The following is a 26,818-nucleotide window of genomic DNA, read 5'->3' as shown; positions in this document are numbered from 1 at the left end:
GGTGGGAAGAAATAAACCAAAGAACTTATATGCATAATCAATGGACACAGACAATAGTGTGGGAAAAGGTGGGAGGGGGGCGGGAGTGGGGAGGAGGGGGTCAATGGGGGAAAATGTGGAACATCTGTAACACATTTTACATCCAACAATAAAGATTAAAAAAAAAAAAGATAAATTAATTATAGTGTTTGTTGGAAAAGTGCTAGGGGAAAAAAACAATGTAGAAAAGGGAAATAGGGAGTCTGTGGAGGCAAATATACCATTTTAAATGGGGAGGAAGGACCTGTTCTACAATGAGAATTATCTCAAAGTGGCAGTGCCTTCATAGCAGGGCAGGGACCATCCCAGCCAGCCAGGTACCCAGTGAACTGGGTCGGCTCCATGTGCTGACTGAGGAAGTCGAGCCTGCTGGGTGCTCTAAAAGTAACTTGCAGCGCCCGGCACCCAACTTTAGTTCTGAGACAAGAGGCTAGACCTTAAAAAAAAAATGTCAGGAGCAAGGCAGGTGGAGATATTTCTAGACTCGGCAACAGGAACCAGAGTTGAAGCTCAGGTATATAGATCAGGGGTAGAACCCAAGATGGATCTTAGGGGGAAATGGAACCTCAACTCTGCTCCATGAGTCGCCAAGCCAGCAGACTTTGAGACTAAGATGTTTGGTTCTTCCTACTACAGATCAGGATTGGCCCTGTGGGATCAAGAGTGCAGAGAGAGGAGGGATGCTGAAGCTGGGAGCCTTAGCTGACCTAAAAGGCAGAGCCAGGGGTCAGCCTCTGCTCCGGTCTCAGGAAGCTGTAATGAGGCTGCTTTGGGTTGCTCTGCTCAGTGTAAACCTCCCCTTTGAATGACAATTGAGAGAGAAAGCACTGAGTCGCTGTCCTCAGAGGTGGGGAGTAAAGAAGATTCTCCTGTTGAGATAAAACCATGTCATAAAGAAATCATTTAAATTTATGCTCCAGGGAAGTAGAAGTATATTTGTTACTTCATTAGTAAAAACATTTGGGGGTGTTTCTAGTGCATTAACCACCATCTTTATTAGGTAGTTATCCTTAATCTTCACTTATTATGATGAGTAGTTATAATATGACAAATACAGGGTACATTTTTTAAAAAGCCACCAGCTCATCATATTCTAAAAGGTGCTTTATTAATACAGAGGATAAATAACACAGAGTAGAATATACTGTTTGAAGTTATTAGAGTTACAGGGTTCTTGTCTCTTTCCTCTGTTTCAAAACTAACTTTATAGTCAAGTTATTTAAAATACTGAGGATATCTACTTCCCTCAGTTATAAAAATAATAACAACTAATATATATATGTAGAGAGAGAGCTCACAATTTACAAAGCGTTTTTATAACTCTTCTATGATTTGCATAACTCTGTGATATAAAGTAACTAAAGTTCAGATTAATTAATTTAAATAAAATCTATACTTAGGATTAAACCCATATCATCAAGACAAGTAGACTTTTGTCAGTCTTTGATGTTTTTGTCAAGTCTAGAGGAGAAAGAGACCAAAGAATCTTGTTCTGTGAACTCCTGAAATTAACTCTCCAAGGAACTGATACATTTAATTCTGTCAGAAACTTCTTTTTGAAGCATAAGATAATATTTGATGTCTATAGATCAATTTGCACCGATGGTGTTCATATTATACTATTAAAAATGTTGATTCATCGCTAAAGGGATGAGAAAATACCTCACTCAAGGATGACATCAAAGTATCCTGTCATATTCTTTTGGAAAATTGCTGGGGAAAGTGTGAAGAACTCTTGTTCTTCTGTGACAAGGGAATGCAGTCCATCAGGGGCGTGCTCTGAGCCCTGCCTCTTCTCAGTGCGTGTGTGGCGGAGGGGTGCACACACAGAGTTAAAGCGCTTTTTTGATGGCCTGATGCCTACCCATATTTTTTTAAGTACATTGAAGTACAAGCTTAGAGGGTAATGTCTAAGAGTATGGATTTAGAACCATACTATTGAGTTTCTAACCCCAGCTCTTCTACTTATTAGCTTCGGGAACTTGGTCAGGTTATTTGACCTCTCTGTGTCTCCATTTCTTCATCTATGAAATGTGGAGATAATAATAGTGTCTACCTCATAGGACTGTGGTGAGGATTAAGAGAAGTAATATTTCAAGGCATTTAGAACAACAGCTAGTACATACTAAGCACAATGTATTAGTTTCCATTATTTATATCTTTATTATTATTATTATTTTCTAGTATCCATGGCAGTCCTAATCACACATCTCACCAGCTCAGTATGTCGTTACAGGTAAATGAGATGAACATGGTAAATGCAGAGAGACAATCTCCATTAGGAAACTTCCAGTTTGAACAGGGAGTGTTAAGGGGAAACCGTTTTACTATCTTTTCTGAAAGAAACAGTTGTTCCCTGAAGGAACCATCTTCTTTGAGCACACATCTGCAACAGCTGAAGGGCTTTCTCCATTGAAATTTCTCCATTGGGAATCCTGATGTGGCGGGAAAAAAGCAAGGATGAACTCTACAGTTTTCTGTATCTTGCATTCCATCTACAATGGTGATTTGAAGCAAGATGTAATCTAGAAAAAAGCGCCGGTGATAAATCAGAATGTTCACGGAGGAAACTGAACATAAGAATGTCTTACATGGTCCTCTTCTGCTGTCAAAAATGACATTGGTGTGGGATAAGATTATCATCTATTTTCTCATTAAAACAAATGCCAGGAACTGTTTTGAGGGGAGGTTACCGTGTTTCTTGATCATCATAGTAGAAAGGCTGCCACAAAAGATTTACAAAACAGGTTCACTTTCGAACACGAGAAAGAAATGTTCAAGCGTTCTCAACATCACACAATACGGTGTTCTTGAATGCTCTCTTCCATCACACTGTCTTGCTGTAGACATTTCTTTAGAAATGTATGAGAAGTTGAGAACAGATGTTGAGGAAGGAGTAGGATTCCCTCCCCTTTTCAGAGAGTAGTGTTACCAACATAACCCAGGTAATTTGCTTTTATGTGTTTTTCACAACCCGTTTCTTTTTTAAAGCTCTATGTGTTCATTTCTCCACATGAAACCATGTAGAAGCCATGCCTCCATGTGACCGTGTGATAATATTTAAACTGACAGCTACTGCAACTTCTCAGTATCAGAAAACAGGGATGGTTCTCTCAAAGATGTGCCTGTTTAAAGAAAACTGGACCCAAGTTCATCATGACTTCCAGATGCCTTGTGCTTCACAAATATCCCCTGTAAGAAGTCTTTTCTATGTATAGTATGGACCTTAATACTCCAATTCAATGTTCCTTTCTCATTCTGCTGCATTGGGAATGTAGAATGCTTTTATTTTCAACTCTTGATTCGTAAGTTTCCTGACGCATGAGATACATCAAGTCCCAGTTTTCAATTATTCTCTTTATTTTCTAGGCTCACTATGCTGGATTTTGTGAAGTTTATAAAATGATACATAGTCCCTAGAACTTACATGTTAAATGGTTTGATATTAAGCATATGTTCAATAGAATCAGGGGTGTGAGACCCCAACATGCATTAGAAAATGTGAACAAGTTTCTATGCTCCTTTATCCTATTCTCTTGTTAATCGTCCCTGAAGTTTCTTCAGAAATGTATCCATTGATTCATTTGTTAGTAAACCTATTGTTTACTAACTGCTAGGTTTGATAACAGGTGCTTGGACTACAATGATAAGCAAAATCAGATGTGATCTCTGCTCTTGCAGAACTTGTATGTACTATGGTTCTAACATGAAAGATGGATAGCACTGAGTGATCACACAAATGTAAAATTCCTACTGGACAAGGTGTTCAAAAAAGGCATCATGGCATCATGTTAGTCTATAATAGGAGAATATTTTCCAAGACCCCATATAATAGGAGATTATTTCTCCTTATTTATTTATTTATTTTTAATTGAGGTATAATTCACCTATAACTATATATCTTAGTTTCGGGTATACAACATGATTAATTCCGTCTTGGTATATACTGTATTACATAATGATCACCACAATAAATCTAGTTAACATCTGTCACCACAAAGTTATAAAACTTTTTTTCTTGTGATGAGAACTTTTAAGATCTTCCCTCTTAAAAAGTTTCAAATACGCAATACATTTTTATCAATTATAGTCACCATGCTACACATTACATCCCCATGACTTATTTGTCTTATAACTGGGACCCCCTTCACCCATTTTGCTACCCCCCATCCCCTGCCCCCGGCAGCTATCCCTATTCACTCTTCAGGGGGGCAAATCTATACACTTTCAGTGTTTATCAATAGATGTGACTTACTCTTGGTCCACTCTTCAGAGCGTAAGCTTGAGACTAGGCTGGTGTGCACAGCACTGAATCCAATCCCCAGATTCTCCTCGAGGTCCTCGGCTCCAGTGAGCAGGAAACCGCCCCCCACCCCCACCCCCAATGCTATAAGGACAGAGTGCACACAGAGCCACAGTGCCCAGCATGCACTGCTCTCCAGGGCACACGGGTCAGATGCAAGGTGCCAATGCCTGTGCCCTACGACTCCCGCCTGATTGTTGTACAGGAGTGTGTCTCTAAATACACTTGGGAAAATGAGGGGGGAGAGAAGACCATTCAGGGACATTCCAGGAGCAGCCCTATTTACTCAGCAGTCTAAATCCTAGACCTCTGAGTCGGGGCCAGACAGTAGAACAGAAATGAGTTTTCTCCCTAGATTTTCTCCCATGATCTCTGTCTTCTGAGGAGATTCTTGAGTGTTCCATAGGTAAAACTGTGTGTGTGTGTGTGTGAGAGAGAGAGAGAGAGAGAGAGAGAGAGAGAGAGACCTCTCGTCGATTCTCTCTTTGGGTTGGCATTATGAATTTTCATCTTTTTTCACCGTCACCGTGTACATTTTAGTTGACAGTTGAGAAACACTCTATCAGAGGCTGTCAGCAAGATGCCATTTTAAACTGGAAAATCGCACATTTATAATTTAATATAGAACAGTTGGCCTTCGGTTCAGAGGGTCCACATAAGGTCACAGGCTGTTTGTGACTAAAAGAAAATGAGTCCTTCCTTTGCTCACCCCACCAGTCCCTGCTAACTGTTCCCCTACTGTCTGGGTCTAGGCTTCCTAATGAAGGTCTCCTGGGTGCAAAGCAACAGGGTGCTTCTCAGCAAGGAGCAGCTTAGTTATGTATTCTGACCAGGTGTCCTGGTAGGTGCCCTGCTATCATTCGCCAGAACTCCACTCATCTGTGGCTTCAGAGACCCCGTACACACATTTCCTGGTGACGTCACTGCTTCTCCTGTCACCTCTGGGTTGAGTGAAAGGGTGGAACCCTGCACCGATTCCGTAGCAGGGACCAGGTCCCAGCATTTCACATTCGGATCCTAACTTATCCAAAGGCATCCTGTCTAAAACCAGATGGATCCAGGGAAAACTGTGAGGAAAACAATAAGAACTTTTTAACACCTTCATCTTCCTCCTTCTTAATCCTTTGGCTTGTCTGATGGGTGTCAGACTCTTTTAGGTCACACACACACACACACAAATAAAATAAAATAAGAAGCAGCAGCATACCCAGGTTTTCTTAGCTGATCCATGTCATCTTGACAGAGACCACAGGCATCTTCAACAGATATCCATCTCTGTCCTGATCGCAGGCTTGGCCTAGCCTCCTGGTCCCCTCAGCCTTCTACTGCCCCTCGCCTCTTAGGGATGTGGGTATTCACAACCGCCTGCCTCATTCCATGCCAGAATGTATGTGTCTTGTGGGGTGGACCTTGGGCTCAAGCAGTAGGACACCCCCTTTCCCATCAAGGCTAACCAGGGGCCCTGTTGCTTCTGACACCATGCTGAGTGGGCTTCTGAGCTGCACCATGAGGGGCACAGCACTCACTTCAACTGCATTGCCAAAAGTGGTTCTGGAGAGTGCGATTGTACTTCCCCTGGAGTCTGACGCCAGCATGAGGCAGGGAGCGTGGGAGTGGCCCTTCACTCCCGCAGCCAGCCCAGGCGGAGTGCTCTCTCCTCCTCGGGTGGGTGACATCCTTAGCCGAAGCTTCCTCTGCTCGAGGGTTGATTGTGAAAGTCAGTGGTCTCGTCTTCCAGACCATGGCTCTTGGTGATCCCAGCCAAGCCTTTTCTGAAACAAAGCAATAGCAATAAGTGTCTGGAGCACCAAGCTCTGGCCAATCAAAAGCACTTTACCTTTAGACATTCATGTCTGCTGCAAATTCGCTCAGGAACGTAACCAGCTGCCCTGAAGCAAGGAAGACCACTGGGAGCAGAGCCATAAGATACATAAACCTGCTAGGAGGAAGGGTTACAGAAGTAAAAGATGTATCTGTTAAAATTTCAAATATAGGATCTCACTTAAAGGATTTTAGACACCAATTTTAGGGTGCCTAGATACTTTTAAAACATCCCTTTCAAATCATACCTTGCAATGTAGGAGACCACCAGTGGTGTTCTAGCTGACTCTGAGGACAAAAGTAGCTATTTTTAGCTTCTGAAACTTGTAAAATACACACAAAGAGCTCAGGCTTAAGTACTGGGCATGGCTGGCGTTTCTCACAAAAGCCCTGTGGGATCTGCCGCTGTCTGAATCACCGGTGCTTCAGATCCACTGCCCTTGGTTGGCCTGTGCCAGGTAGGTGGATTCCCCAGGCTGCTGCAGGGCCCTTCTGAGGCTACATCAAATGCACCAGAATGAAACGTTTGTTTGGAAAGCAGATGCTGGCTCGGCCGTCAGGAGAGGTAGACAGAATCCAGAGGAGGCGGAGAAGAAGGGAGAGCAACTTCTAGCAATGTTATCACATGACAGCCAAGAGAACTGCCTGTCACAGCGTCACTGGGACCACAGAGCTGACACTTCAGACACGAGCCAAGGAGCCCCGACATCCTCTGTCTTAGAAAGAACAAACCCGCCCTAATTGGAAGCACTTCTGACAAATAAAATGCCAGAGGAAAATGCTGTCACTTTTCCCTTTTCAAATCATAAATTACCCTCGTTTCCTGGAAAAGAATGTCTAGACAGACTTATTGCCCCTTCGAAAAAGCCGGAGACCTGCTGTTGGAGAATCTTGCTCGAAGATGTGAAAAACATGTCTAACCACTCAGACTTCCAGGATGGAGGGGCGGAAATTGCCACGAGTGACCCACGAAGGGCCTGCTGTCAGAGGGCAGACCTTCGAGCGGAGCTGGCTGAGCCACTGAGGGCCGTTCTCACGGTGAGAACCGCATCCTGGCAAAGCCACAGAAGAGAAAACGACAGCAATCAATACGGATCACAGTGAAGGCCGGATGCGGCGTTCAGCCAAACCTGTCTCCACATCTGCTGTGATGGATGAACTTCTGGGTGCTGATATCAGCACAATTTGCAGCTTCAGGACATTGAATATGGGAGTCCAAATTGGGTAGAAATTTAACTGAAACTGTAGCGAGCCCTCGACGTTCACCAGGGTAAGGCTGCCTCTCGCACTCGCCAACTTCTCCCATGATCGAGCTGCGTTTGAAAAGTCAGCTTTATCCCTTCGCGCGGCTTGGACACACCTTGGCTCTGCAGAGCCTCTCTTGATATATTTAACAGATAATCTCTACGTGAACTGTCTAGGCTTTGAAAGAATGCACAGTGAAGCTTCCTGTAAGGAAATCTGCCTATCCGTTTTCAAGCTTAGTGGGGTGCGTCCTGTGGAATGTATCAGAGAACAGATAAAATCCAGGAAATAAAGCCCGCCCACAGGATCCTCGCCGAACAGCCGCATGGTCGGAAGAATAATGCTCCCCTGTCCCCAAAATGGCCATATCTAATCCCTGGAAACTGTGGATATGGTACCTTCATGACAGGAGGAACTTACAGGTGTGGTTAAATTAGGCTCTTGAGACAAGGAGAGTGTCCTGGATTATCAAGGTGAACCCAATATAATCAAAGGGTCCTTATAAGAGGAAAGAGAGAGAGAGAGAGAGAGAGAGAGTCGGGGAAGGAGGGTGTGAAAAGGAAAGCCGGGGTTATGACGATATAATTGCTGAAAGGGTGGGGGTGGTTACAGAAAGAAATGATGGCATCTTTTAGAAGCTGGAAAAGGCAAGGGATGAATTCTACCCTGGAGTTTCCAGAAGGAATGCAGGCCTGCCTACACTTTGGTATTGGCCCAGTGAAACCCATTTTGTGTTTCTGACCTTCAGAACTGTGCGAGGGTGTACTGTGTGGTCCTAAGCCACAAGGGTGTGGTGATTTGTTACAGCGAAGGCAAATGAATACAGTCTACAACGTTCGCCTTGAACACTCGTTGCTTCTTCTCGTTGTCTCTTTCCAACATCAGATGAAGCATCCAATTCAATCCAGGTTCCTGGAATGATCTTTTTTCTCTCCTTGAAGGACAGCTCCCTAACCTCATTGGCTCTCACCTGCCATGGTGTGCTAGTAATGCCTGCTAGGAGAATTTGCTCTCCAAACAGCCCCAGGGCGGAGCTATTTTCTGTAGAAAGAGAGCTGATGTTGAGGAACTTAGAGCTGGCCACCATCATGGATATTTTGTACCTGTCTTAGTTAATCCTTCCACCTCCTTTTATTCTCCTCAATCATTTTGTGACTGAGGGTACCAAGGTTCAGAGACAGTAAATAACATTCTGTGAATGAGTCACCAAAGCTGGGACCGGAGCCCAGGTCTCTGTGACCCCCAAATTCAAAAGTTCTTTCCATGAGAACACGCTGCTTCTAATTCACGTATACAAACAACGCAATGCTAACAGCACGGTGTCTGCATTGCAGGGCACGCCACTGCCCGGGAGGTCACAGGTGAGGGGACCGTTCCACTTTTTCAATAGGTCGTCCTGGGACAAACCCTGTTTCTTTTCAGGAACAAAACCAATCGACTGTGTGTAGAGGTAAGAAGTAATTCTTCTAAATCTCCTTATAGGGGTATTTGCGTTTGGGCTTTTTGCTACCGACATTTTTGTAAACGCCGGACAAGTGGTCACTGGGCACCTAACGCCATACTTCTTGACCGTGTGCAAGCCGAACTACACCAGTACGGACTGCCGAGCCCACCACCAGTTCATAAACAATGGGAACATTTGTACCGGGGACCTGGAAGTGATCGAAAAGGCTCGGAGATCCTTTCCCTCCAAACACGCCGCTCTGAGCGTGTACTCGGCCTTGTATGCCACGGTGAGTATGCGAGTCTTGCCTTCTCTCCCAAGGTGAGCTCTGGCTGGGACGTGTCTTTCTACCCTCGTCACCTCCATTCTTTCATCACTGTCACTTAGACATTTTAAAAGTCCTGTTGCAACATGTTCCTCCTATGTAATATCATGCTGTTGCCCCTCCCCCAACATCTCAGTGTAATATCTGCCCGAGGATGTTAGTTCTGGAAAGAATGTTGATGATCAGTCAGATTTTCCCATTGTACTGATGCAGAAACAGGCCCCGCAGATAGCTGAGAACACACAGAGCTGACACCCAGGCTTCTGGCTTTGTTTCTGGGATTCCCTCACTGCCCACAACAGCACTCTCTGCCAAAGTTTTGGCTGGTTTCAGAACAGCATATTCCTCACACTCGCCTACAAACTTGCAGGTGTGGCCCACAGCTGAATGGCTGCCCCTGCAGTGCACACGCCGGGGACAGACACAGCGTTCCTCTGCTCCTCCTGATACCTCCCCATCGCTTTGCCAGGACAGGTGGCTGATCCTACAAGACCCCCAACACCCAAAACTTCCTTTCTCACCACTCCTCAGATCACACAGGTTCTGGTGCCCTCACTGGGGTATAATGTTCTCTAAATGTTTTACTCTTATCACAGAGAAATTCTAAAGGGCAACCCACATCTTAAAATCCAAGAAGAGATCATGGTATCCCTCTTTCTTTCTACTCCTAATTGCATTCATTTGGGAAATAATCTCATTGCACCTTTCTCTGGCCTGTGCTTCTGTGGGGGCTAAAACAAATGTTAATGCTTTGCCACCCACCAAGTGCTTCTGGCTGGGCTAATTTTCAAATAACAGAGATTAACAAGAGAAAGTTCAAAGTTTAATATATGCGCGTGAGGAATTCACATGGGCATGGTAATTCCATGAAAAATCCCCAAAGCAATGAAGCAGCACTGGATATATAAGACATTTTTGGACAAAGGAGAAAGGTGGGGAGCAGCGATTAGATTTCAGAGGTGAGAATGAGCGATTTACAGGTGGTCAAGGGAAAGCAAAATGCACGAGGCAGGAAAACCCTTGCCAGGCAAATCGGATACGGTGGGCACCGGGGCATCTAGCTAACAGGTGCCTGCCTGAAACCCTTGTGTTCACCACACTTCATCCAAATCAGCTAACGCAGCATCCTAAAACCTTCCTGAGGCAGGTGTCTCTGTCTGAATCTCTTGGGCAGGAAAGCTGGGAGGTTCGAAGATTCTTTCTGAGTCCTGTTTCTTAATAAACAGTTGAAATTCAGTATGCCAGAAAAGCAGCTTCGGGGTGGAAAAACGTTCCCTCACGTCCATAGAATTGAGAGTTAGGGATCAGCCCAAAGGCTGGATGCCGTGGGCAATTACCGTGGACGCACAACCATGGGTAGAAAACACCCCTTTCTCTTACTTCTACACATTTTGTATTCAGGATATGACTGGTTTAGTGATTCTCAACGAAAGGCAAGGGGAGGAAAAGACAGGAGAGACCCCTTGCAAACCACGCCTTCTTCCCAGAGATTCTAGCACGGCCCCACCCCAGGGGAGCATGTCCCCATCCCCTTCCCCTGAGAATCTGCCTCCGACAGAAGAGTGTTCAAGCAATGACTCCGAATGACATACATTCGGGGCCGAAAAGCGGTGGCTGACTAGCAGTGTGGTCTCTTTAGTAGACTAAAGTACATTGCTCAATATTCTCTTTAAAGCAAAGGTTCCTTCGTGTCCCGTGTACAGGATCACATCCATAGGACCAATTCGTCAACCACTAATTATCCAAAATGTCTTCCTAGTTCATTCCTTTTAAATCTTCTCTTTAATGAATATGTGTAACAGTTATTTCAGCTGCCCCCACATCAGGGAAGCACGAACATAAATCATACAGAAGGCTCAATTTACAAAGCACATCAATTATAGCTCAATGAGGCGTCTTCATTTTATTTTTAAAAAAATAAAATAAGACTATGCTGGGTATTTTTTAAGCAAAGAAAGTCCTCTGAGGCATTCAGCATATTTTTTAATTTTCAAAATATTGACTCGCCTTCAAATATCTAGAACCTAAGTTCTATGTAGCCATGTACTTTAAAAAATATTTTATTGATTTTTAGAGAGTGAGAGGAAGGGAGAGGGAGAGAGAGGAACATTGATGTGAGAGCCACACCCTCAGCACGTGCCCTGACCAGCCACACTTCTGTGCACGGAAGGACAGACGCCCAGGCAACTGCACCACACCCACCAGGGCGAAGCCATGTGCTTGTGCACCGTCTTCTATATGTTTATCAGATTCGATTCATTGCTATGTGAGATTAATTTCACAACACCGTTATAAAATTGAATGTTACTCATAATAAACGACTTTCATCAAGTAAGATATAAATGGGGGCGGGGAGTAAGTAGAGTCAGCTCACGCAGAATAGACGTGGCTACAGAGCACGTTTTCAAGGATTCAGATAGAATTCAAATCATGCCTCACAATCACCCGGTAATCCCTGATGCAAGATTCCAAGTGTGCAAACATTTCTGAGCCCCTATTATGTGCAAAGTGCGTTCAGAAATTACTCAACAAACATTTCTTAGGTACTAGTTAATACTGTGAAGAATACTAATTCACTATAGGCCTCATACTCTTAATAGTTTATAATTTAATAAGAAATGTTTATAAAGGTTATATTTAAAAAACAATATAGAAACAGTGTGGCTCAGTGATTGAGCATCAACCCATGCACCAAGAGGCCGCCAGTTCCATTCCTGTTCAGGGCACATGCCCATGTTGTGGGCCAAATCCCCAGTGGGGGGCAGGCAGGAGGTGGTCAATGTTCTCTCTCATCGATGTTTCTATCACTCTCTCCCTCTCTCTTTCTTTCTCTCTAAAATCAATAAAGAAAAGAAAAAACAATATAGAAGCATAAAAAAATTAAACTTAAATATACCTAGTATAAATTTTACATAATAATTCTTACACAGGCTCAGAATGGTGTAATAATATGGTCTAATTTATATAACTCTGATCTAACCATAGTTTTCTAGGGTATCTGCTACATGTAATGAAGAGAATCCCATCATCTTATGTTCACACCATGTTGAAGCATCATCCTAGGAAATTAATGATTCCCCTTATAATAGTGTAAAATGCATCTATTTGAATTTGCATGTGCTCAGGCCACACAAACACACCACAGACTAAAATTTAAGTATCAGCATACTATTTTTTAGGATTGCAATCTCATTTATCAATTTTGTTAAAGAAATGGTGGATTAATAGTGCCCTCTACTGGTTTCTTGTAGCCATTACCAAAGGTGACCTAACAAGGTGTTTACTTGTTTTAAAGAGGCACTAACTAGGCCAGCAGGGGTGCATTTGGTGACTGAGCCTATGAAACTTGTCCCAGCTCCTCACAATGAAACAAGAACAGAGTACATATTACACCTGAAACTAATATAAACAAATAATTGAATGTCAACTGTAATAGAAAAATAAAAAAAGAACAGCCTACATAAATTTAGGCTTTCTAAATTTCAGGTGTTATAAATTTAACCATTTTTTGCTTAGTTCAGGTCTTCTAATCTTTTGTATGTTGTGACAAAAGTTAAAAATTTTAATATCTTGAAAATACACTTGAGTCAATGAATGGATAGAGCTGATCACAGTTGTCCTGGGGAATGTACAGATCAGTGTCCCAGCACAATTGAAACCTATTTGTGTGACACAGTGGCTGGTAAGTTCTAATTCAATCAACTGATCAGTAAATGCTTTTGTATTCATTGCTGAGAAGTGCGAAGAATCAGCTAGAAGGATGGGGGACACAAAAAAAGTAAAATGTACAGCCGCTCACCTACCTGGCCTTCTCCTCCATTAACTTCATTCTCACAGGTTTATTTAGTATCTGAGAATCTTACATGGGTTTCCTAACACCCCAAATGGTGCTTTAACTTGTTGCGTGAAAACCGCATCTTCTGAATCTGATCATTGTTATGCAGTCATTCTTCATGTACCATAATTTCTGTTCACATGTCCACTAGCATACAAAACACCACAATTAGTGGACATCTGTCCATTGCTCCTGCCGCACTCATTCTCGTTTTCTATCCAGATTATTTACTGAGCAGCTGAGGGGAGCTGCTCACCTGGTTGACATGGCTGCTTTGGCACAGCCTGTTTGTGTGTCCTGGTGTGTGTGTGTGTGTGTGTGTGTGTGCGCGCGCATTGTATGAGGAGGCTGCCTGGTCACTCTCCAGTCTCTGTCCTATTCCAGATGTACATCACAAGCACAATCAAGACGAAGAGCAGTCGACTGGCCAAGCCAGTGCTATGCCTCGGGACCCTCTGCATGGCCTTCCTGACGGGCCTCAACCGGGTCTCAGAGTATAGGAACCACTGCTCCGATGTGATCGCAGGCTTCATCCTGGGCACTGCCGTAGCCCTGTTTCTGGTAGGTCAGCTTCCCTCTTTCTACCTTTTCCCCTCTCATGCCCGCTGAAAGGCTGCCCAAGACCACGGTGAGTTAGGTTCGCAGACATCACAGTCTAAGCCCATGTTTGTCTGGCCCCAACCTTGTGAATTGCAATTACTCTCCAAGTAGTATGCACCCTATTGCTACAAGGATGCTTTCTAAAGCGCCCTTTCTTTAAGAAATATGATTGCATTTTCCTTCTGGGGCTCAGGGAGAGGAATGCCCAGGGAGAATGGCTTGCTCTACTTTCTTCAACACTATGCTTAGGTCTGGGGCATACCTTCAAACCACTGCTCCACAGTATGTGTTCAGGATGCACTGGGCGCAGAAGCTAAGCATCGCTGGGGAAAGAGCAGAGAACAAAGACCACTGGTGGGAGCAGGTGGCCCCTTCTCCAGTGTCTCAAGAAACTCAGCTCTGGCCCAGACTTGCATATCCCACTGCGAAATGTGAAAACCCCCAGCTGGCCACACCCAGACTTTTTAGAAGGTCTCTGATATTATCGGAACCTGCCTCTCGTTTCTGCTACAAGTGACTTCTCAGCCACATATGATCATCTTCCTGGAGAAGCCTTGTGGTTAACACCGTGTCCTCCACATCTTTACATTTCTGATTATATTTTAGTTTCTCAAATAGATGAGAGCCTGGCTACCTGCTCAACTAGAAAATTCCTTAATCTGAGTGGATTGGAAAAGAAGAGGTTAATTTTTATTGTTTTTGTCTTTTTCTCTAGTTTTATCAAGGTATGATAGGCATATAACAAATGGCACAAAAAGTGTAGAATTGGATCAATTTCGACATACAGATACATCTTCTTTCCCACCCTCCCTTTGCCCTCATTCCAAAACCACCCCTATCTTCTTTTCATCACTCTGTATTGGTTTGTCTTTCCTGGGATATAATAGAGTCAAATACTATTAATTTTTTCTGGTATCTTTCACCCAGCATCATTATGAGATTCATTCATGTTGTAGCATGTATCAATAATTCATTCCTTTTTCTTGCTGTACACTATTCCATTGCATGGGCATACCACAGAGGTGAAGGTTTTTAATAATCATCAAGGATTTAAAATAAACCCAAAAAGATCTCCAGGCCTGGAGATTCACATGTTGCACGTGAAATGAATCCCTAATAATATTCAGCCAGCTTTCCCTCTGAGACTGAAGCCATCACCGTCTGGATGTCCCTCTTCCCATTCTGCCTTTTCCGGTCCAAAGCACTCATTGAGACTGGCATTTCACACTGAAGGATTTCACAGTCCGATGACCTAACTCCTCCTGTCCTCCCCAACATACAAAATACACACACACCTCCCCCGACCACTAACGCAGTTTCCCAATGCTTTTACCTGCTAAGATACACTCAGAAAATGCTCACATGTATTCAGAACAGTGATTGGGAAACTCCATTCTAATTCAAAATTATTTTTAATGAGTGTAGGCTTTCCTTCTCTTGTGAAAGATGGATTTAAAGGCAAATTCTCTGGGTGAAGTTGCAGAAGTGATGATGAGGATGAGCCTGAGATGTTGATGTCAGAAGGGATATTTTCCTAAGATTGCTTTTTTTAAAGAGGGAAAGACCTGAGCTGACTTCAGAGAAGAGAGAGTTTTCAAAGAGACATCGACAGAGCATAAGTAATAGGGCTCAAAAGGAAAGCCAGCCAACTTGCTGTCCAGCAGTCCTGGAGCCAGCCAGCCCCAGCTAGAGAGAAAGAGTGTTCACTGCCCAAGAAACTTGACAGGGTCTTTCCAGGATGAAATCTGTAGAATCCTTTGTGTTTGCTACGGCCCCATATACAAACTCTGCTTTTGCTTTAACATTAAACTTGTTTTCTCTCACTACTCACAGCCCTGTTTCCTACCACTCAGTTACTATTTGGTCTATTATTGGCTTCCCAATAATTTGGTCTATTATTTGCCAATTGATGGCAAATGTCAAAATCTGTTTTTTACAAATGATCTTTATGTAAGACCCAGATTTGCTATTGAGTTGCTCTGGCAGGAGACAGACCAACTGTATCTGCATGTGCACATGTTCACACCTCACGTACACACACAGTAAGCTGGGATCTGGGGGTGGGATGGGGGGTCACAGAAGAGACTAGAAGCATTCCAAAGCAGAGACTTGGAGAGGAGACAGAGAGAAAAAGAAAGAGTCTGAGAAAAGGAGCATACTTGAGGCAAGTGTTCATTATTGCTTTGTGTTTCCTATGAAGATGAAAGTGGGGGCGGGAGGAGATTATTTATTGAGCAATTACTACATACCCTACACTTTATGTACACCAAGTCACGTGCTCTTAGGACAACCCTAACAATATTCTTGTCCTCGTTTTATAGATGAGGAAAGTGAGGCTCAAAGATAAGTAACTCGCCCAATGGCCGCACAACCAATAAGCCATGGATCTAACCTGGGTCTTTTCAACTCCAGAGCCTCAACATCAACATCTTCTACTTCTCCCATTTCCTGAATGGAGGAAATTTAAGCAGAGATGGAGGGAAGTAGAGAATATTTATGTAAATGTTCTGCAAGGTTGAAGAAAGACAGGATTCAAAGGCTCTGGGTATAGAAACAGACTCAGAACAATGGAAGAGAGTGTGGAAAGAAACAGATAAACTCTACATGGGTGACAGGCAGAGCAGATGGTAACAACAGACTGAGGCATGAAGGGACCTCAGCAGGAAATAAAGAAAAGTGGGTAATAGTTTAGCGGGAAGGTTTTTTTCACGGAAGCAATAAAAGAAAAGTGTCACTAATGAGTTCTTTGATCTCAAGTAAATAGCGGTTACATAAGTTAAGGATGATGGTCTCAGGTGGGAGTCAGAGACCAGCTAACATCGAATGAGTATTTGCTGTACGTTTGGCACTTGTTACGACGCGAGTTATCTAGCCTCTCGGTGCCTCCTCGCCTAACTGGAGATGATAGTAGTACCACCTTTCTTGGAAGATTGTTGAGAAGGTTAGATGAAATAAGGTAAAACTCTCAAGACAATGCCAGACACATAGTGGCCCTCAATAAATGTTAGGTGTTATTATCAGGTGGTTTGCAATCATCATGTCTTTTCGATCCTTATAGATTTATGAGGTCGGTATTATATTACTCTCATGTTACAGACTAGGAAACAGGCTCGCTGGATGGGTTATCACTGGCCATCTGGTGATTAAAGAGTTTGTTCGTCAGCACTTAGATTGCGCCCAGCAGACACCCTGGATCATGCCCCGGGTCTTTCCATGGTCCCTCCCCACTGGCTCAAAGGAAAAAAGTCACTGTGGCCATGGCATTCTAGGGGAAAGGCCTGCCACCCTCAGAGATGGCCGAGCATTGACAACTGTCATCTGACACAACCTTTTCACCCGTCTGCTTGCAGGGAATGTGTGTGGTCCATAACTTCAAAGGAACACAAGGATCTCCTTCCAAACCCAAACCCGAGGATCCCCGTGGAGTACCCCTCATGGCTTTCCCAAGGATAGAGAGCCCTCTGGAAACCTTAAGTGCACAGGTACCGTAAATCCAACCCACAGGCTTGAGCCTGTTCCTTGGGAGGTAACGAATCCATTCCTCTCCCGAGCAGCAGGGGAAGCCTGAGATGAAGGCCCCCGGGAACCTCACAGCCCCCTCAGCTGGTCCTGCGTTTACCTGGGGCTTGGCGATCAGAATCCTCAGGGGTCCTTCACCGAACTAGCCGAGGCTGCTTCAGGACACCTTGGCCTCCAGGGTGAAACCGCACTTAGGAAATCCGGACCCGTTACATGGGAGGCCCATTTGATTTAGTGACTAGGACAATATTTGGGAAGAAAAAGGTTTGTTCCATCTAGTGACAGGTGTAAACTAGAAGCACATTTAAAAGATTATTAACAAAATAGATGCAAGCGTCCTTTCGGATCTGTTCTGATGACGACAATTGAAAATGCAACGTAACGATACTTACCGATCACTTACTCACACCAGGACCTTGCTTCCCGCCAGGAGCACAGAAAACAATCAGCCACAAGGTCCTTGCCTTCCAAGGACTCTCAGGTGGTTAGGGAGGGTGCATGTGACTGGCTCGTCATAGTCGGGCATGCTGGGTCACCGGTCCAGGATTTGCTGTGTGAGTATAACTGGAGAAGAAAATCTCTTCTGTCTGAGGAGAGAGGGGAGCGGTGGAGACGATGCCATTACTCACTCACTCGTGTTCACCTTGGGCAGCTGCTCTACAAATATATTCTTATTTGAACCAAAACCCATTGAATCGATAGTATAATGCCCATTTCCAGGTTGAAGATAGGAGTACCGAAGGTCAACATAGACGTACCGGGAAATGTGAAATTGCTTGCCCACGGCCACGCGGCCAGCCTGGCAGAGAGCTGGTGGGCAGTTCTGTAAGCAGACGAGAGGAGAGAGACATCATAAAACCGGGTTTTTGTTATCATGCCACTCTTTCGGGGACCTGACTTCTGAAATGTTTATTGTCCATAACAGTCTGATGACCTTGGAATCCAGTTTTCATTTGTCATGTTCTTACTAAACCATCTGTATAGATGCTTCCAGGGAAAAGCAAGTCACCTGCCCCTGGAATTAGCGTGTGCTTCGTATCAGCTTAAGATGAAAATATTTTTCACTATTTAATTGAAAGATAATTAGCTATCAGACATCTCTCTAAGACAACTATCCTATTTAATTTTATCAATAAACCAGAGAAAACCCCGATGAAGCTTTTTCCATCTGGGGAAACATATTTAGGGCTCTCCATTAAGTCCAAAGCCAAGTACTTTTTGTTTATTTTCCTTTAACCTCTATGAAGATGAAATATTTGACTTGGTTTAATTAGATATAATATACTGAAAAATGTCTTGCTGGTTTATATATATGTAGCCTGTTGATGCAGGTGGAATGGCAAATTGGCATAAATAATGATACCCTGTAATGAAATGGTGACATAGGCTCTCCCTAGTGTTTCTTCCCTATCTCATTATGTTTCTGTGCCTGGGGACATCAGAGTGATTCCCTCTGTTTTTGAGGTGAAGCAACTATAGACAAAGGTCAGTTTAAAAAGCAAACTGAAATACTTGCCAAGTTCCACAAACATGTCAGTCTCGGTGTCCTTGTAAATGCTGTTTGCTTCTCTCTAAGGACATCTCGTTTCCACCCATCCTTCCTCCCAGCATTGCTCGAGCATTATCCTCCGTCTGTAGCCTTCTCCAGATTTCCTTCCTTCTTCTCCCTCAGGGCCGTGAATATTTGACCAGGCCCAGAGACAATCAGCACGTAATTTGAGGGGTACTACTAACATTGAAAAGTGAAGTGTCGCCCAGCCAGCCCCATAGTGGCTCCCGGTTGTCTTATTTGTTCCCTAATCATTCTAATTTCATCTTGAAAATTAGTTTCTTGGCCTGGCCAGTGTGGCTCAGTGGTTGAGCATCGACCCATGCACCAAGAGGTCGCTGCTTCAATTCCTGGTCAGGGCACATGCCAAGGTTGTGGGCCCGATCCCCAGTGTGGGGCAAGCAGGAGGCAGCCAATCGATGTGCTCTCTTATCGATGTTTCTGTCTCTCTCTCCCTCTCCCCTCCTCTCTCTCTAAAATCAATAAAGAAAAAAAAATTAAATAAATAAAAGTGCAGTGCCACACAGGGTTTCAAACACTGCTCTTCATGAGATAGATAAAAAACATTCTTCTAAATAATATATTGATTTGTTGCTCACAATAGGCAGTAGTGGGACTTCTTTCCAATCTGTTCACCTGTCTTTGTGCCAGTGCCGATCACCTCATCTGGGGACAATCTGAGGCCTTTCTGAATGCCAGGTTGGGCCAGAGGACCTTCAGGCCCCTCTCTGGTTGCCCCTCACATCTGCCTCCCCCCAAGGACTTAGAGACCTCTGGGCATCTGAACTGTATCTCCCTATGCTCCGTATCTCCTGCACTCACTGGGTGTGAAACAACGTGTGGTGAATAGACAGAAGCAAGCCAGGACCAAAGCCTGAACTAGACACTTGAGTCAAAACCAAGACCCTACAATTGGACCCTAGTCACCATCTGAACCTCCATGGAAATTAGAAACAAATGGGCAACAACGAGCAGGACTTCTGCAGGTCAAAGTGAAGCGACAGGTGGCTGGGTGGACGTTCTTACCCCTCAGGTGCTGCCTTCCATGCCAACTGTGGAAGACACAAGTAACCGCCCCCTGCTGGGAGCGTCAGATGTTTCCACAGGGTTAGCGCAGAGAACATACCCTTTACTTGTCGGTGGAGTAAAGAAAATTGGTGTTTATTGCGAATCATCACAGTCTCACAATAATCCTGCAATTGGCATCATTATTCTATTTTGTGAAAGTCAAGCATAAGAGTTTAAGTAATATGCCCAAGGTCACCCAGTCAAAATTAAAACCGAGGCTCATCTATTTCTAAAAGCCCTACTTGTTACACAACTCGGCCTGGCTTTTCATTCAAGGGAAATTTTATTTTGAAATCTGCAATTCTCAGCCTTAAAAATGGAAATATGCCCTAGGGGATGGTGTGTTTGAACTGAACAACTGAACGGCACACGCTGCTGAATCTGAACTGAGCTACAGCTCTTTTCTCCCCTGTGGGCAAGGGCTCCCCTGTGCAGCTCCGGCAGCCTGGGTTTCTATTGGAAGCCACGCCTTTGTCATTTCTGAGATAGAGCCATCTACCCGGGGGCAGGACCTGGGGGCATCTGAGAGGGGATGTGAACCTCTCTTCAGAGCATACATTCACAGCCATGAAACCCACCCCACTGTTCGAAATACCTCAAGGAGAAGACTCTGAATGGGGAGGGTACCCAGTTCCCTTCTTTCCTCCCTCCTGAGACTCTCCCCTTTGCCATGTGCCGCCCCGAGCTCCAGTGCTCTCTTTCCTCTCGAAAACAGCAGCCCAAATTTGAATATTTGCCTTCTGTGGTTCTGCTTAGAAACGGGGTGCATTTTTCTAAAATCTTGCTCAAGTACTAAGAGAAAACCAAAAAGTAAATAATTACAGAATGCAAACAACACAAAGATGGTCGTTTCCAAAGCATTATTCTGTGGCCCTGTAGAGTCATTGTGATCCTGAAAACAGGACTCCAATGAGCCTGTCTGCATCTCCAGGCCCACATTCACCGGAGCAATCTCTCCTGGTCGAACACAATCCGTGTTAACAGAGAAACTAGAGATGAAACAATGGTGTTAACTCAATTGTGTTAACTCTGGGTGTGGCATGTACAGTTTTCTAGCATCTCCAGATGGAGGAAAGACATTTTTTTTCTTTCTTAAATACACACACACAAAAATCCAGTTTATGCTGAGGCCCAAATGCCTGGGACCTCACTCCAGGAGATTCTAATTTCAGCAGTTCTGGGGTGAAAAACATTATATTTAAGAAAAAATTCTCAGAAGAATTTTAATGGCCCCCTTCATGTAAAACTAGTGATATCATAGACTTCATATTATAAATAGCAAAGAAGACTTGGAATTAAAGAAATCTGCCCAAAGTCACCCATTTAGTTATCTTAGTGTTGAATTACTTTATTTTGACTTCTTACTCTTAAATGGAATCTTACAAACATATAAATGACCAAAGTATTAACCAAAAAACAATTTTCAAAAAGAAAGCATATTATAACACTAAAAACATAAAAGAAGAAGTTATTTTTCACATCATGGCAAAAATGCATCAAACCTCAGTTTTTACAGATATGGCTGGTAAAAGTACCTTGAAAAATACAATATACTCAGTTTCTAAAATTCATGATTGAGTTCTAAAACAGAAATTAGGAAACCTGTAATAATCAGTTAGAGCTATAGCCACTGTTTGTTAAGGTATTTGCCAATTTTATGAACTGGGGGATTTAAGTTCAAAAAAAGAGAAAGCATTTAGCCTGCAAAAGGTGGGGACTATACAGTTGACCCTTGAACAACACCGGGGTTGGGGAGGTGACCCACACACACATTTGAAAATCCATGTATAACTTTTGACACCCCCAAAACTTTACTAATAGCCTACTGTTGACCAAAAGCCTTACCTATAACATTAACAGTTAATTAACACATATTTTGTATGTTACATGTATTATATATTGTATTCTTATAATAAAGTAAGCTAGAGAAGAGAAAATGTTATTAGGAAAATCATAAAGGAAAATACATTTACAGTATTGGAAAAAATCTGCATATAAGTGAACATACACAGCTCAAACCCATGTTGTTCAAGGGTCAATTGTATCTATAAATTATATAAACAAAAGAGAGGGGTTACATAAACAAGCCTACAGATAGAATCACAAGGAAAAATGGAAAAAGCTACAATCATAGGAGATTCTAACACATTTCTCTGTGTGATTAATAAGCAAACAAAATATAGTAGAGACATCAGTGATCAATAAGGTTGATCTAATGTGCATCATACACATTCCTTCTCAAAACACATGAAAACAGACCACAGAAGACTCAAAAGCAAGTCTCAAGATATTTTAAAGACTCTGTATTTCACATTCTCTAGAACAAAATATCAAAGATACCTAAAGACAAACAAAAATACTTCTATATGTTTGAAAATATTCAACTCCTTCTATATAACTCATGAGTGAAAGATTAAATAATGTAGAAATTTTTCAAACAACATATATGCATAGCTCATGGACACAGTATGGGGACAATAGTATTGTCACAGACAATAGTATGGGGAAGGCCTGGGGTGTGCCAGGGGTTGAGTGGAGAGGGGGGGAAAAGGAAGAAAATGGAAGATATCTGGAATACTGTCAACAATATAAAAAATTAGAACTATTCAATATTAAAAATATTACCTTATAAAAGATGAAGTTACTTTGAGATCCTATCTGTTCACATTGGAATAGAGTTGAGTAAGTGTAATGTAAAGCAGAATGATATAGAGAACAATTTGGATGAAAAAAATAATCTGATTGGCCCTGGCCGGTTTGGCTCAGCGGTTAGAGCGTCCGCCTGCGGTCCGGAGAGACCCGGGTTCGGTTCCCGCTAAGGGCATGTACCTCGGTTGCAGTTTGTCCCCGGCCCTGGTTGGTCGTTCAGGTGGCAGCCACTCGATGTGTCCCTTCACGTCGATGTTTCTGTCTCTCTCTCCCTTCCTCTCTCTCCCTCCCACTCTATCTGTACAAAAAATGGAAAAATGTCCTCGAGTGAGGATAAAAAATAAAAAAAAAATCATCTGATTGGGTTAAAACATGAGGGAAGATTTACCAGGAGAGGTAACAACTTGAGGGGCCTTGGAAGAGCATCTCAGAGAGAGGGAAGAGTTCTGCAAACTCTAGGAGACAAGAAGGCAAAAAGAATATTCGGGGGAAAGTGAGCGTGTGAATGTATGTGTCCGTCAACCCTACTCTAAGACTTTGTCTGCTTGTGTTTGCAGAATCACTCTGCCTCCATGACCGAAGTCACCTGAGACGGCCGATGTGTCCCAAGCTGTTTTTTTTTTAAATCACCCTCCGATTCGATACTTCAAGACACACAGTTACTCAATGTCAAACTGTGAAGACAAGTATTACGTTTATCTAGTTAGACGCTAATGTTTTGTACATTTTTGTATGAGGAAGTGATGTAGCTTGCCCTGATTTTTTTTTTTTTTTTTTGGTCAGCTTTAATATATTTATGCCAGAATTTCAAACCAACAAAATTTTCTTCTTGTTCAAGTGTGCATTGAAGAACCACATTTATCCAATGATTGATGTTGTTTTGTGATATTTGTACACAAACCTTCTTTTCTCAGTTTTATAGACACAGAAATAAAATTAATATTAACAGTTCACTTTAACCTTTATTACCACAGTTGCTGCCTCCTCCAGAATTTTTGAATATTAATGAAAGTTAACTTTTGAGTTGCAGGGAGGACAATGCTGGTTAATGGCAAATCTCAAAATCAATTGTACAGAAGGAAATATTACTTTCGAAAAGAACTTTGTGTTCTGATCTCTTGTTATTGCATTCTAAGTTAAAGTAATATGTTAATGAAGTCACCTAGTTACACATACAATTGGCAGAAAATCCTGAATTTGAGGGGTGTTGGGATTATAGGATTCTTTCTTAGACAATGGTTTCTCCCATCTAAGAAATTCAAGATGATGCTGAAATGATTTCCTTGGGCAGGCAGGTGATACTTTCCAAACCAGCAGCCAGCACCAGCCTCCCCTGTCAACTCAACAGTTTTGTATATCATATTGTATGGACTTTATATGAAAATGAATATTTTACAGTTTGCACAGTATTATTTTACAGAAAGGGTATCAGAGCATCTACAACCCAGAGCCCAGAGCAACGGCTTGACTTTGTGGCTTTTAATTGTTCTAGAATTTTAACTGCATCTCATTTTTCTAGCATGGTGATAACCGATGTGTAACTCCTTTGAGAGGAGCTCCCTTGTCTGTACCTGTCCAAATGTTTTCTTGACACTTCCATGTTGGCTCTTCTTACCTTTTTTTGTACATATTTTTTTTCTAAAGAGAAGAAAAAAGTTATCACAAAATGTATTCTGGCTCATGTCCTTTGTTTTAAGCTTCATCCACTGGGCAGAGATATTTAAATCATCACAATGACGTGACCTCAAAACACATTCCTGCTTTGCAGTTCTGTGCCTGCTGAGCCCAATCCTGACAGATGCTGCTCATGTCAGCACCAGTATTAGAATCCAGGTCTGCCCGGCTTCAAATTCCACTCTTTCCACTACGTCAAGATGCCTTCAATGCCTTCAAAGGCTTTTCAATGTGATACACCTATTCAGATGATTCAGGGGACAGTGTAGGTGAAATACCTACTTAGATGGTTCAGGGTACAGTGTAGGTGATATACCTACTTAGATGGTTCCGGGGGTGGGGTAGGTGATATACCTACTTAGATGGTTCCGGGGGTGGGGTAGGTGATATACCTACTTAGATGGTTCCGGGGGTGGGGTAGGTGATATACCTACTTAGATGGTTCAGGAGATGGGGTAGGTGATATACCTACTTAGATGGTTCAGGGGGTGGGGTAGGAGATATACCTACTTAGACGGTTCAGGGGATGGGGTAGGTGATATACCTACTTAGATGGTTCCGGGGGTGGGGTAGGTAATATACCTACTTAGATGGTTCAGGAGATGGGGTAGGTAATATACCTACTTAGATGGTTCAGGAGATGGGGTAGGTGATATACCTACTTAGATGGTTCAGGGGGTGGGGTAGGAGATATACCTACTTAGACGGTTCAGGGGATGGGGTAGGTGATATACCTACTTAGATGGTTCAGGGGGTGGGGTAGGTGATATACCTACTTAGATGGTTCAGGGGGTGGGGTAGGTGATATACCTACTTAGATGGTTCAGGGGATGGGGTAGGTGATATACCTACTTAGATGGTTCAGGGGATGGGGTAGGTGATATACCTACTTAGATGGTTCAGGGGATGGAGTAGGTGATATACCTACTTAGAAAAGCACATCATGATAAAAATGCATTCTACTTATAAGAAGAAATAATTTGCAAGCTCTGGGCTCTCCAAGGTTCTATAAGCTACCAAAGTGTAATGTTGCCCAATTTTAGACTGATTCATTTTCTAAACCTATTTTAGGATTTTTACAATAATAGCAATGAGTGCTCAATTCTATTTCATGCTTATGAAACGACCTTCTGGAAAATGCTGTCAGGTTATATTGATGTTACATTAACCATTTCTTGTCTCAGTGAGAGACCATTTAAATGTCTAACTACCAGTTGGTATTTTTAAGAACTTAAGTTGACAACGTGAGTGTTGTCCTTGTATTCTTCTCTCTGGTTTCAATCTGGAAGGACATATTAGAAACTTTCCAAGATCTCCAGCCATAGACTCCAAGTTCCCAGACTTTGGCTTGTGGTATATTGATACATGACTGAGTCATGCTACACAAGACAGCACACTGGGGCACTTGGAACTAACGGGCATCTCTGGGCTCGCATCCCTGGGACCGTTGAGTCCGTCCGATTCCTTCCATTATGCCATGGCAACCTTGGTGTTGCCCCTACTTAGTCCCAGCTTGCTTCATGGGCCTCACATTGATCTTTCAAGCCTGAAAACAGAGCTTTATTTCTGAGGGCTAGGGACCTCTCCATGTGAGTCTTCTACCAAGACAAAGCCCCCTGTCTAAATTGGACAAGTGGTCACTTAGCCTCAGAAAGAATTAATTCTGCAATGATCTTTTCTTTCTCTTTTTAAGGAAAGCCCAGAGGAGCCTGAGAAGTCTGATCCCCTGTGAGAGGGAAGTAGAGAGAAACGAAAGAAAGGCTAATGAAGTGTGCTGACATGAGCAACCTCAGGAGGCTCTCAGTCCCTGAAGAGATCTATGACATAGTTCATTTCTTTGATCCAGCACCCAGAACAGGGTTGGACACAGAGCAAACAGTTAAAATGTGTCACATATATGGATTCCAGGCTTCCTTCTAATTTGGTTAAAGGACATTTGACTCATTTGGAATAGAGAGAATTTGAATGGCGCCTAAAGTAATAATAAGCAGCCCAGGAGGACTCCTTAGAAATACAAATCTGATTATGCCAGTCTCTTGCTTACTGAGGACAGAAAGCTCAGTAAATCTCTCTGGTTTCAATTTGGAAGGACCTATTAGAAACTTTCCAAGATCTCTAGCCATAGACTCCAAGTTCCCAGACTTTGGCTTGTGGTATATTGGTACATGACTGAAAGATAATATATCTAGATACAGAAATAATAAGGGTGAGGAGACTACACTCAGCAGTTATGAACATGTGGTTGCCTCTTTCGGTGAGTCCTGGCTGTGGTAGACAGAAGGCTGTGTGTCACTCTCCTGAATCAGAGAATGTGAACAGGCATAATCCTGAACTCAGAAGGAGGGGGAGTGGTTATCATTGGGATGATTTAAAGAGCAGAAGAGCCAGGAGTAGCATTTTTGTTTCAAAACATTGACTTGATTTCTGTATTATATGCAACTACCAGAACCTCTCAATAGTGTTAAATATCTTGGAAGCAGACACATCAAATACTAGATTTCCCTAGTCTGTGTTGAAGAGTAGGTTATATTAAGGCTGTTATACTATTTCTGCCCTGCTGCATTCAAGATGTGTACTAGAACTAGTCTGTCATTTACTATAATCCCTGGTACAACCATAAAATTTTGGAATGAACACCAAACTCCTTGCTTGCATCCTTGTTCTTGATCCAGATGTCCCAGGATCAACTGATACATTTATTCATTCAATAGCTATTTAATGAGCATTTATCGTGTATCAGGAATCAT

The 26,818-nt window shown here is 42.9% G+C and overlaps 1 protein-coding gene across 2 annotated transcripts in view; it reads left to right on the top strand.

The window, feature by feature from the left end:
- PLPPR1 (phospholipid phosphatase related 1) overlaps positions 1 to 24,068 on the top strand; it is a 235,355-nt gene extending 211,287 nt beyond the window's left edge. Inside the window, exons 5-8 of one of the 2 annotated variants that reach the window (XM_036261184.1) lie at positions 8,891 to 9,141; positions 13,397 to 13,573; positions 16,963 to 17,094; positions 22,955 to 24,068. In XM_036261184.1, the coding sequence (XP_036117077.1) occupies positions 8,891 to 9,141; positions 13,397 to 13,573; positions 16,963 to 17,094; positions 22,955 to 22,987 (593 nt within the window). In that variant the 3' untranslated portion in view covers positions 22,988 to 24,068. The remainder of the gene's footprint in view (positions 1 to 8,890; positions 9,142 to 13,396; positions 13,574 to 16,962; positions 17,095 to 22,954) is intronic. The other variant, XM_036261185.1, reaches the window with a different exon arrangement.
- Positions 24,069 to 26,818: the final 2,750 nt, after the last annotated feature.

This window comes from Molossus molossus, unplaced genomic scaffold (genome assembly GCF_014108415.1).
Source record: "Molossus molossus isolate mMolMol1 unplaced genomic scaffold, mMolMol1.p scaffold_m16_p_14, whole genome shotgun sequence".
In the NCBI taxonomy this organism is placed as follows: domain Eukaryota; kingdom Metazoa; phylum Chordata; class Mammalia; order Chiroptera; family Molossidae; genus Molossus; species Molossus molossus.
The sequence above is the reverse complement of the archived record's forward strand: the minus strand, read 5'-3'. Positions and strand labels throughout refer to the sequence as shown.